This window comes from Ranitomeya imitator, chromosome 5, assembly GCF_032444005.1.
Source record: "Ranitomeya imitator isolate aRanImi1 chromosome 5, aRanImi1.pri, whole genome shotgun sequence".
Lineage (NCBI taxonomy): Eukaryota > Metazoa > Chordata > Amphibia > Anura > Dendrobatidae > Ranitomeya > Ranitomeya imitator.
The window spans coordinates 83,366,285-83,377,720 of NC_091286.1; the positions used below are offsets into that span (position 1 = coordinate 83,366,285).

The 11,436-nt window shown below is 41.0% G+C and overlaps 1 protein-coding gene across 2 annotated transcripts in view; it reads right to left on the reverse strand.

Annotated features, from left to right (window-relative positions):
* Positions 1-11,436, reverse strand: part of LOC138681406 (protocadherin Fat 4-like) — a 286,716-nt gene that overhangs the window by 188,927 nt on the left and 86,353 nt on the right. For both annotated transcript variants that reach the window (XM_069768890.1, XM_069768889.1), the window contains exons 24-26: positions 9,229-9,448; positions 5,123-5,256; positions 2,592-2,735 (exon numbers count right to left, since the gene is read on the reverse strand). In XM_069768890.1, coding sequence (XP_069624991.1) covers positions 2,592-2,735; positions 5,123-5,256; positions 9,229-9,448 — 498 coding nt within the window. The remainder of the gene's footprint in view (positions 1-2,591; positions 2,736-5,122; positions 5,257-9,228; positions 9,449-11,436) is intronic.

The following is an 11,436-nucleotide window of genomic DNA, read 5'->3' on the forward strand; positions in this document are numbered from 1 at the left end:
TCTGCTTTTCTCTGGCAGCACGGTCCGCAAAGCGTCCCGCACATGTGCACACGGAGAACAGTGTGCACTCTCCTCCGTGTTCACATACCGCGGTAGGAGAGACAGCGCTACAGTAAGCGCTGTCCCCTGCTTTTGGTGCTGAAGCCGGCATTCATTCCTTCTCCCCAGCAGCGTTCGCTGGAGAGAAGGAATGAAAAATCAAGGTTTTTTTTTCTTTGCTAAAATAAAGTTTGGGGTCACCTCCCATCCCCTGTGCGCCCGCATGCTTGCTGAGAAATATTCACCCAGCTCTTGCGATGTCTGCTCTCAGGGACGGCAGCCTGACTTGTGTGAGCGGTCACGTGGTACCGCTCATTACAGTGAGGAATATGCGCATATTCCTCACTGTAATGAGCGGTACCACGTGACCGCTCACACAGCACAGGCTGCCGGCGCTGAGAACAGACATCACAGGAGCTGGGAAAGTATTTCTCGGCAAGCGGGCGGGCGCACAGGGGATGGGAGGTGGGAGGTGACCCCAAACTTTATTTTTTTACAAGAAAAAAAAAACCTTGATTTTTCATTCCTTCTCTCCAGCGAACGCTGCTGGGGAGAAGGAATGAATGCCGGCTTCAGCACCAAAAGCAGGGGACAGCGCTTAACTGTAGCGCTGTCTCCTGCACGGTCCATGTGGTCCTCAGTCGGTACATGGGCGGCACACAGCTGCCGCGCGTGTGCCACACTGATGTGCCATGTGAGCACACGGACACAGATAACTCCAGTACCGATTTCTCCGGTACCGGAATTATCTGGACGTGTGAAACCGGCCTTACACCCTGATGTTGACAACATATAGAAACCCTAGCAAAAAAAAGAAAAGGGGAAAGCATGTCTAAGAAGATAAAAGAAACATTTTTTATTTACTGAATTTGTTACATCATCTTAATTAATTCTCTTTTTATGCTCCTTTGCATGGTGCCATCCCCTGGGATTTTCCAGCTGCCATACCCCTATTCCTTTTCCCCTGGTTCCCTGCTTTGTATGAATTCCTTGTACTGCATTTCAATGTTTTTATCAACCTCTTAATAAAGTTGTTCCCTTTTGCATCATTAAGAGTTTATTTTAGTATTATTGTATGGTTTTAGACATGCCCCCTTTTTTGCAAGGGTTTTCACCCTGTATATTGTTATATCTGGCAACTGCCAAACATGATATCAACTAATCTACTGTAATAAATCTCAGTGACTTTCACCATGAATATTGAGCTTGGCTATTTTTCATGTTTCAGGCTGAAGACCTTACTGAATTTATTCCCTATGTATCATGTGTTTATGACAATATGGTAACATTTCATCACAAATACTCTTGTGGGAAGATGAACCTGACAACCATGTTCTAAAATTTACTAGGAAGCTGTACTGGAAAACCAGGGAGTGTAAATAGTAACATATATGTCAGTAATTGAAATAAACAACATAAATAATTATACACCGATCAGCCATAACATTTACTGAGAGCTGCAGCTTGTACTGAGCAGTGTGAGATCTCAGCAACATGGGAAAGACAATGAGGAAATGTCAGTTAAGCTAAGTGGCCACAGATTTTGATTAAACTTTTATAAAGGCTTTTCAAAATAAATATACCAGTCTTTTAGGGTCCATGATATCTACTATAGTGCTACCTGGTGCTCAGATCTTTAACAAACAATCCCCACAAGTGCTAATCCCAGCATAATTTGAACCAGAGAAATGTCTGTCATGACATGCACCATAACGACTTTCTACGCCTTGCCCAATAAAGCTGTTTGAGCTTACTGAAAAGGGGTATGGCTTATTGGAAGAGGTACATATCCTAACATGCAAAACCCTGGTAAAAAAATAACAAAAGCACCAGAATTATGACACACAAGGTCTAAAAATTGGTGTAAATTGAGAATAGACGAACTTAAAATACACTGCATTTATCAAACAGTACGAACTGTTATGATAAATCTGACATATTTTAAAGGGAACCTGTCACCTGAATTTGGCGGGACGGTTTTGGGTCATATGGGTGGAGTTTTCGGGTGTTTGATTCACCCTTCCCTTACCCGCTGGCTGCATGCTGGCTGCAATATTGGATTGAAGTTCATTCTCTGTCCTCCGTAGTACACGCCTGCACAAGGCAATCTTGCCTGATGAATGTCAATTTATTTTTTCAAACAATATTCTATGCAGTACGTAAAATAGGGGGCAGGTCACTGAAGGATCAGTGAAGAAAAATCACGGCACACGTGAATAGCTGCTCAAGTAGGGTCCAAAATCAATTAAATATATCAAAAACTTGGCACTCAAAAGAATTTTGGAACAAATTACTTAATTTTAATTGCAGTCCATGAATAATTATAAATGTTTCGGTCTCAATCAACCTTCATCAGTAACGACTGCACAGGTAAAGGGAAAGACAACGTGGACACAGTGTTCCGTAGAGCAAGTATTCTAGCTTACTGGAAAAGGGTCAGGATAAAAGGCAACGAGGTGAACGCAGTATCCATCGCTTGTCCTGTGCATCAAAATAAACTCTACTTCATATCCCAAACTCCAACTCACAGAAAAAATATATCAAATTTGTACCTCATCCCTGTCTGTAGCTTCCACAGTTATTACAGATGATCCCACTGGACTCTTCACGTCTATTTCAGCAAAGTATTTTTGCAGTGTAAATTGTGGCGCATTATCATTTTCGTCCAGTATGTAAACTGTAAGAAGAGTTTTAGCCTGAAAGATACAAACAAATTAGACATCCGATCACTGGCTCACTTTTGTTATCTGCACCTCAAAAACATTTCTAGAATTCGACCTTTTCTTACTTTCGACTCTGCAAAAACTCTTACTGTTGCTCTTATTCATTCCCGTCTGGACTATTGTAACTCTCTACTAATCGGTCTCTGTCTTACCAAACTCTCCCCTCTCTCTCTATCTTAAATCTGTCTTAAATGCTGCAGCCAGGATCATATTCATTCATCACCAATGCCTCTATCTTGTGCCATTCATTGCACTGGTTACCCATCCACTCCAGAATACAATATAAACTTATCACTCTCACCCACAAAGCATTGCACAGTTTAGCACCACCCTACATCTCCTCCCTTGTCTCAGTCTACCATCCCTACCATGCCCTCTGTTCTGCTAATGACCTAAGATTAACATCCTCAATAATCCGAACCTCCCACTCCGTCTCCCAAGACTTCTCACGTGCTGCACCAATTCTTTGGAATATACTACCCAGGATAATTTGATTAATCCTCAATACCCACAGTTTTAAGCGTGCCCTAATAATGTATTTCTTCAGACTGGCCTACTGCCTCAACATATTTATGTAACTATCTCTGAGTTGGTCATTGAAAATTTTCTTCATAACCAGGACCCTTGTATCATGTTCTCATACCCTTTATGCATTTAATAGCCCTCTGTGTCTGTACTTTTACACAGTCTGTCTGATAACCGGTTCATGCAGCATTACATGATCACCAGATTTCTTACATTATGGCTGGTCAGAACAACGAAAGCAATTGTTACCATCCACCTTTCGTGACTCCCCATTTCCTCATAGATTGTAAACTTGCGAGCAGGGCCCTCATTCCTCTTGTTATCTGTTGTTTATGTGATTATTGTTATCCTGTAAAGTCTTTTATTGTCTGTACAAGTCCCCTCTAAAAATGTAAAGTGCTGCAGAATATGTTGGCGCTATAGAAATAAAATTATTAAGCTCCTCAGGTGGTCTTGCCCAGCGACATCCACAATCACTTGCCATATTTCATTCACATGATTTTGCCTTTTTAGGTTCTTCCCACTTTGAACATGTCATCAATAAGTGATGTCACATACATTGAGAAGCTAAGATTCCCTTTAACATTGTGCATGCGCACCAACAAATGCATACGCTGTGAGTGCCTGTCCTGCAGACTGTGACTCATGGGCCCAACAGAGGGGTGTACTGTATATAGTAGTGTCAGTGTCAGTGGGTGAGTAGAGTGAGGTGTCGGTCATTAATAACCAACTATATATACTCCATTTTTTTAACCTTTAGAATACCAGGGTAGCAAACTTAATGAGGGATAACAAACGAAAAATGAGGGATAACAAACTTTTTATGAACACGTTACATTACCACATGAAATCATTAGGATTATCAGTGATCTATGCCTGCAGACCATGAATCCAATACAAAGACATTTGATGCATTCACTGTGAACTGCAAAATGGTGATAAATACAGTCCTAATAATATATACAAGGCTATACAGCTTCAAAACAATCATGGACACATCAATTTTTTTTTTACAGACGGGGAAAAAATTGCCCTAATTTTACTGATAGTCCAGGAGCTTCTGGATTATTGGCAACCCTGGTCAGTACCTCCAGAAGAAGGCAAGAACTAGTGAAACGCACATTGAGGTGTCGCTATCCTGGATGTTTGCTACATGACTGGTGCAATGACTTCAGCAAATTTATATCCAAAAAGAGGTATAGCAAGGAATTAAATTAAATACAGTATGTGAACATAAATTCCCCTCCCTAGCTTTATTTAACAATATTTAAAAAATACACCTACCCAGTGAAAAAAGAAGGTTTGATACCAATATGATACACTGACCAACATTAATTTGCCTACAGATTCCCTGCAATAACCCTACTGTAGATAAATCCCTACCTGGCTGTGGAGGTTGGCACCCTACAGAACGATCTGGCGCCCCCACTCAACGTGGTCTATCCCTCACTTCCCTATCAGAGCCCTCTCAACAAGGTTGGAAAACAATATATAATAGAGTAGGGATGAAGAGAGCCTTTTGAATAAATACACTCTATAAAACACCTTGCAGAAATCTTGTATGGCAATGGCAACATTAGTCATAAACCATCCGTAATCATAGCTCATGGTCCACCAAGTAGTCCACTTTGCACAGATATAATACATCCATCAGGTATGTGCCCTATTGGGCAATATTAACTACACTAGGCAGTAAAGAATTACTTCAGGCAATATAGGATGGCATTACTGTTGGAGTACACGTATAGGTTTATTAATATAGTTTTGATAAGACTATTAAGACCTATTAAAGTAACCTCCTATACTGTACATGCAGGATCTCACTGTCCCCTCACCTGGTAGAAAGGAGCCGTCTTGTTATTTTTGGCTGTAAGAGTTAGTATGGACCTTTCCTTTATTTCATGGTCAAGCTGACGTTTTACGAAAATGTTTCCAAGCAGTCCATCCACATCAAACTGATCACCTTCATCTGTCCTCAGAGAAACGGAGAGAACGTCAGCAACCATTAAGTCACATGGTAATAGCATTGTGTCGCTAAATGTACAGTGGTAGAATGGGATATTCATCAGGCAGGTAATGGATATGTATAGTTTAGGGTTCAGTAGGACATTATAACAGAAAATAAGAGACCAACAAACATAATGAGGCTATGTTCACTCCTTGCATTTTTGAAATGCTTTTTGCTGCTTTTTTATGCAAATAAAAGCTGATTTGAATTTGAAACACACAATTTCTTTTTTTTTACTGAGTGAATTTTGTTTTTGCAGGTTTGTTCACCATAGAAAACTATGAGAAAGTGCAAAAATGCTGCAGAAACCACAACCAAGCATTTTGCTGCTTTTTGATGCATAAAACTAAGCTTGTTAACCCCTTTATTCCCAAGGGTGGTTTGCATGTTAATGACCGGGCCAATTTTTACATTTCTGACCACTGTCCCTTTATGAGGTTATAACTCTGGAACGCTTCAACGGTGATTCTGACAAAGTTTTCTCCTGACATATTGTACTTCATGATAGTGGTAAAATTTATTTGATATTACCTGCATTTATTTGTGAAAGAAGCGGAAATTTGGCAAAAATTTTGAAAATTTCGCAATTTTCCAAATATGAATTTTTATGCCCTTAAATCACAGAGATATGTCACATAAAATACTTAATAAGTAACATTTCCCACATGTCTACTTTACATCAGCACAATTTTGGAACCAAAATTTTTTTTCGTTAGGGAGTTATAAGGGTTAAAAGTTGACCAGCAATTTCTCATTTTTACACCATTTTTTTTTTTCAGGGACCACATCACATTTGAAGTAATTTTGAGGGGTCTATATGATAGAAAATAACCAAGTGTGACACCATTCTAAAAACTGCACCCCTCAAGGTGCTCAAAATCACATTCAAAAAGTGTATTAAAGCTTCAGGTGTTTCACAGGAATTTTTGGAATGTTTAAAAAAAAAATGAACATTTTTTCACAAGAAATTTAACTCCGCTCCAATTTGTTTTATTTTTCCAAGGGTAACAGGAAAAATTGGACCCCAAACGTTGTTGTACAATTTGTCCTGAGTACGTCGATACCCCATATGTGGGGGTAAACCACTGTTTGGGTGCATGGCAGAGCTCAAAAGGGAAGGAGCGCCATTTGACTTTTTCAATGCAAAATTGACTGGAATTGAGATGGGACGCTATGTTGCGTTTGGAGAGCCCCTGATGTGCCTAAACATTGAAACCCCCCACAAGTAACACCATTTTGGAAACTAGACCCCCTAAGGAACTTATCTAGATGTGTGGTGAGCACTTTGACCCACCAAGTGCTTCCCAGAAGTTTATAATGCAGAGCCGTAAAAATAAAAAATCATATTTTTTCACAAAAATGATCTTTTTGCCCCAATTTTTTATTTTCCCAAGGGTAAGAGAAGAAATTGGACCCACAAGTTGTTGTGAAATTTGTCATGAGTTTGCTGATACCCCATATGTGGGGGTAAACCACTGTTTGGGTGCATGGCAGAGCTCGGAAGGGAAGGAGCGCCGTTTGACTTTTCAATGCAAAATTGACTGGAATTAAGATGGGACACCATGTTGCGTTTGGAGAGCCCCTGATGTGCGTAAACATTGGAAACCCCCAAGTCTAACTAAAACCCTAACCCAAACACACCCCTAATCCTAATCCTAACCACACCCCTAACCCCAACCACACCCCTAACCCCAACACATCCCTAACACTAATCCCAACCCTAACCACACCCCTAACCCTAATCCCAACCATAACCCTAACCACACCCCTAACCCTGACACACCCCTAACCCTAATCCCAACCATAAATGTAATCCTAACCCTAGCCCCAACCCTAACCCTAGCCCTAACCCTAGCCCTAACCCTAATGGGAAAATGGAAATAAATACATTTTTTTTAATTTTTAAATTTTTCCCTAACTAAGGGGGTGTTGAAGGGGGGTTTGATTTACTATTTATAGCGGGTTTTCTAGTGGATTTTTATGATTGGCAGCCGTCACACACTAAAAGACGCTTTTTATTGGAAAAAATACTTTTGTGTTACCACATTTTGAGACCTATAATTTTTCCATATTTTGGTCCACAGAGTTATGTGAGGTTTTGTTTTTTTGCTGGACGAGTTGACATTTTTGTTGGTAACATTTTCGGGCACGTGACTTTTTTGATCGCTTTTTATTCCGATTTTTGTGAGGCAGAATGACCAAAAACCAGCTATTCATGAATTTCTTTTGGTGGGGGCGTTTATACCGTTCTGCGTTTGGTAAAATGGATAAAGCAGTTTTATTCTTCGGGTCAGTACGATTACAGTGATACCTCATTTATATCATTTTTTAATGTTTTGGCGCTTTTATACGATAAAAACTATTTTATAGAAAAAATACTTATTTTTGCATCGCTTTATTCTGAGGACTATAACTTTTTTATTTTTTTGCTGATGATGCTTTATGGCAGCTCATTTTTTGCGGGACAAGATTATGTTTTCAACGGTACCATGGTTATTTATATCTGTCTTTTTGATCGCGCGTTATTCCACTTTTTGTTCGGCGGTATGATAATAAAGCGTTGGTTTTTACCTCGTTTTTTTTTTTTACGGCGTTCACTGAAGGGGTTAACTAGTGGGACAGTTTTTTAGGTCGGGTCGTTACAGACGCAGCGATACTAAATATGTGCACTTTTATTGTTTTTTTTATTTAGATAAAGAAATGTATTTATGGGAACAATATATATTTTTTTATTTATTTTTTTTTTAGGAATTTTTTTAAATTTTTTTTTACACATCTGAATATTTTTTTTTTACACTATAACATTGCCCCGGGGGCTCTTTGCAGAGCACTGTGTCAGATCAGCGATCTGACGTGCACTGCAGAGAGGCTTCTTGGCGCCTGCTCTGAGCAGGCGTTGGTAAGCCACTTCGCTGCAGGACCCGGATGCAGCCCCGCAGCCATTTTGGATCCGGGGCCTGCAGGGAGGAGATGCTCGGTACAGCGCGAGCACATCACATTGTACGGAGGGTCTCAGGGAAGCACGCAGGGAGCCCCCTCCATGCGTGATGCATCCCTATGCCTCCGGAACACTGCGATCATGTTTGATCACAGTGTTTCGGTGGTTAATGTTCCAGGAGCAGTCCGTGACCACTCCTGGCACATAGTGCCAGATGTCAGCTGTGATCGGCCGCGCTCCCCCCGTGAGCGTGGCCGATCGCTATGACGTACTATTCCGTCAGTGAGCATACGGGCCCACCCCACCTCGACGGAAGAGTACGTCACATGTAGGAAGGGGGTTAAACATATAACACATAGGTACCAAAAAAATGCAGCAAAAGCCTGCTTTTTGTAAGCAGCTTCTTTACTGCCATGATAATATTTTTTGCCTGCAGAAAAAAATCGAAGCAAAAACATAACGTGTGAACATTAGTGATGAGCGAGTATACTCGTTGCTCGGGTGGTCTCCGAGTATTTGTGACTTCTCGGAGATTTAGTTTTTGTTGACTCAGCTGCATGATTTCCAGCTATTAGCCAGCCTGAGTACATGTGGGGGTTGCCTGGTTGCTAGGGAATCCCCACATGTAATCAAGCTGTCTAGTAGCCGCAAATCATGCAGCTGTGGCAAGGAAAACTATATCTCCAAGCAGTCACAAATACTCGGAGACCACCCGAGCGTGCTCGGGAAAACCCGAGCAACGATTATACTCGCTCATCACTAGTGAACATAACCTAAAAAAATAGAAACAAATAAAAAAATAGATTAATAAAAAAAATGTTTCACAAGGAAAACCAAAGAAATGGCAAGGTAGAGGTAGGCTTATGTACCAGTAGATATTCAGCCATGAACAGAATAGAAATTATTTGGCAGGCGGTAGGTGGCAGGGAGCAGCCGTACATCACTGCTTTATCACGATATTACACATATAATATGATATAACACATTTACATTACCAAACAGACTGTAGACTATAAAAGCATTATCTCCACTGTCTTCATCTGTTGCTGTGATTTGGCCAATTACTGTGCCGATTGGTGCACTTTCTCCGACGTACATATCGCCATGAGGTGGAAACACGGGCTCACAGTCATTAACATCCAGTACTTGGATAACGAGAGTAACGTAGCCTTGTTTCTTATGTGGAATTCCATCATCCTCGGCAGAAATGAAAATCTACCCATGTAAAAAAATCCACAGTAATACATTTTATTTGAAAATATTCATATAAAATAGGAATATGTTTGATATCTTAATCACCGTATTTCTACTTCCATAACATGATTCAGGACGCTATTGTCCTACAGATTAACCCAATATCTGTAGCTTAATAGCATTTTTTCAGGTGACAGATTCGCTTTAAAATCCTGAAAGTTCACTAAATAAAGATGACTTTTTTGTGCAATTTTTTTGCTAAATGAAGGTATTTAGAAAAAATTTCTAATATTTATATATCTGTATTATATTTGTGTTATTCAATTTCTCGGAGAACCCCTTTAACAACCTTCTAAGTGGATTACACGGCTACTATTGGAGAAAATACGATAGTTACAGCAGGAAATCCAAGTAAAAATTATTGTTTATTTCTTCATATTAAAATATAGATAATGGTAAGCCACTCAAAAAGTATTACACAGCAACACGGATAAAAAGTTCATGGAGTGGCAGCATTATTCCGACACGTTTCGACTTGATGTCTTAATCATGGATACTATGACGTGAATTTTCAGAGTGCAACAGTCTCATCAGTTCTAAGGCTATATGCAGACGTTGCGGAATTGCCCCGGAAATTTCCGTGGCAATTCCGCAACTTCCTGCTGCGGGTAAAATGCATGCGGAAACACTAGCGTTTTGCAAGCGTAATTAGCTTGCAGAATGCTACCGTTTTCCAAGCGATCTGTAGCATCTTTGGAAAAATGATTGACAGGTTGGTCACACTTGTCAAACATAGTGTTTGACAAGTGTGACCAACTTTTTACTATTGATGCTGCCTATGCAGCATCAATAGTAAAAAGATATAATGTTAAAAATAATTTTAAAAAAAATCGTGATATTCTCACCTTCCGGCTGCCCCTTGCAGCCTTCCCGCTCCTCGCGATGCTCCCGGCAGCTCCCATTCCCAGTGATGCCTTGTGACAATGACCCCAGATGACATAGAATCACGCAAGACCGCTACATCATCACAGGTCATTGTCGCAAGGCATCACTGGGAACGGGAGCTGCCGGGAGCATCGCTAAGGCCTGGGCTGGATCCGGGGGCCGCCAGAAGGTGAGTAAATAACTATTTCTTATTTTAATTCTATTTTTAGGGCCGGGAAGAGAGTCTACTCTCCTCCACCCTGGGTATCATCCGCACATGATCCACTTACTTTGCGCATGGTGGGTATAGCCCCATGCGGGAAGTAAGCGGATTAATGCATTCCTATGTGTTCGGAATCGCCGTGATTCCGCACAAAGAACGAGCATGCTGCATATTTTTCTGCGATGCACTTCCGCCGTGGAAAAATATGCTGCATTAGCACAGCATTGCGGAATCCCATTGAATTCAATGGGTTGTTTTGTGTATGTGTTTTTGCAGCATTTCTGCGGCGGAAAAATGCTGCAAAAACGCATACAATCTGCATCGTATGCACATAGCCTAAGAGATCTACTTAAGGTTGTATTCAGTTTGTATTGTGAAATCTGGTGGCAGATCCACTTTAAAGGGTGTTGGATTGTAGTTACATGGGTGGGTCGACCTCCCATCATCTCTTAGGCCGGTTTCACACGTCAGTGGCTCCGGTACGTGTAGTGAATTTTCTCACGTACCGGAGACACTGACACACCTAGACCCATTCAAATGAATTGGTCTATGCACATGTCTCCGTGTCTTTACGAACCGTGTGTCTGTGTTGAAAACACGGAGACATGTCCGTTTTTCTCCGGCAGCATAGTCCGCAAAGCGTCCCAAATACGTGCACACGGAGAACAGTGTGCACTCTCCTCTGTGTGCACGTACCGCTAGCAGGAGAGACAGCGCTACAGTAAGTGCTGTCCCCCCTGTGTGTGGTGCTGAAGGCGGCATTCATCTCTTCTACTCTGTATCACTGCATGCTGGAAAGAAGGGATGAAAACTAAAGTTTTTTTTTTTTGTTAAAAATAAAGTTTGGGGGTCACCTCCCGCC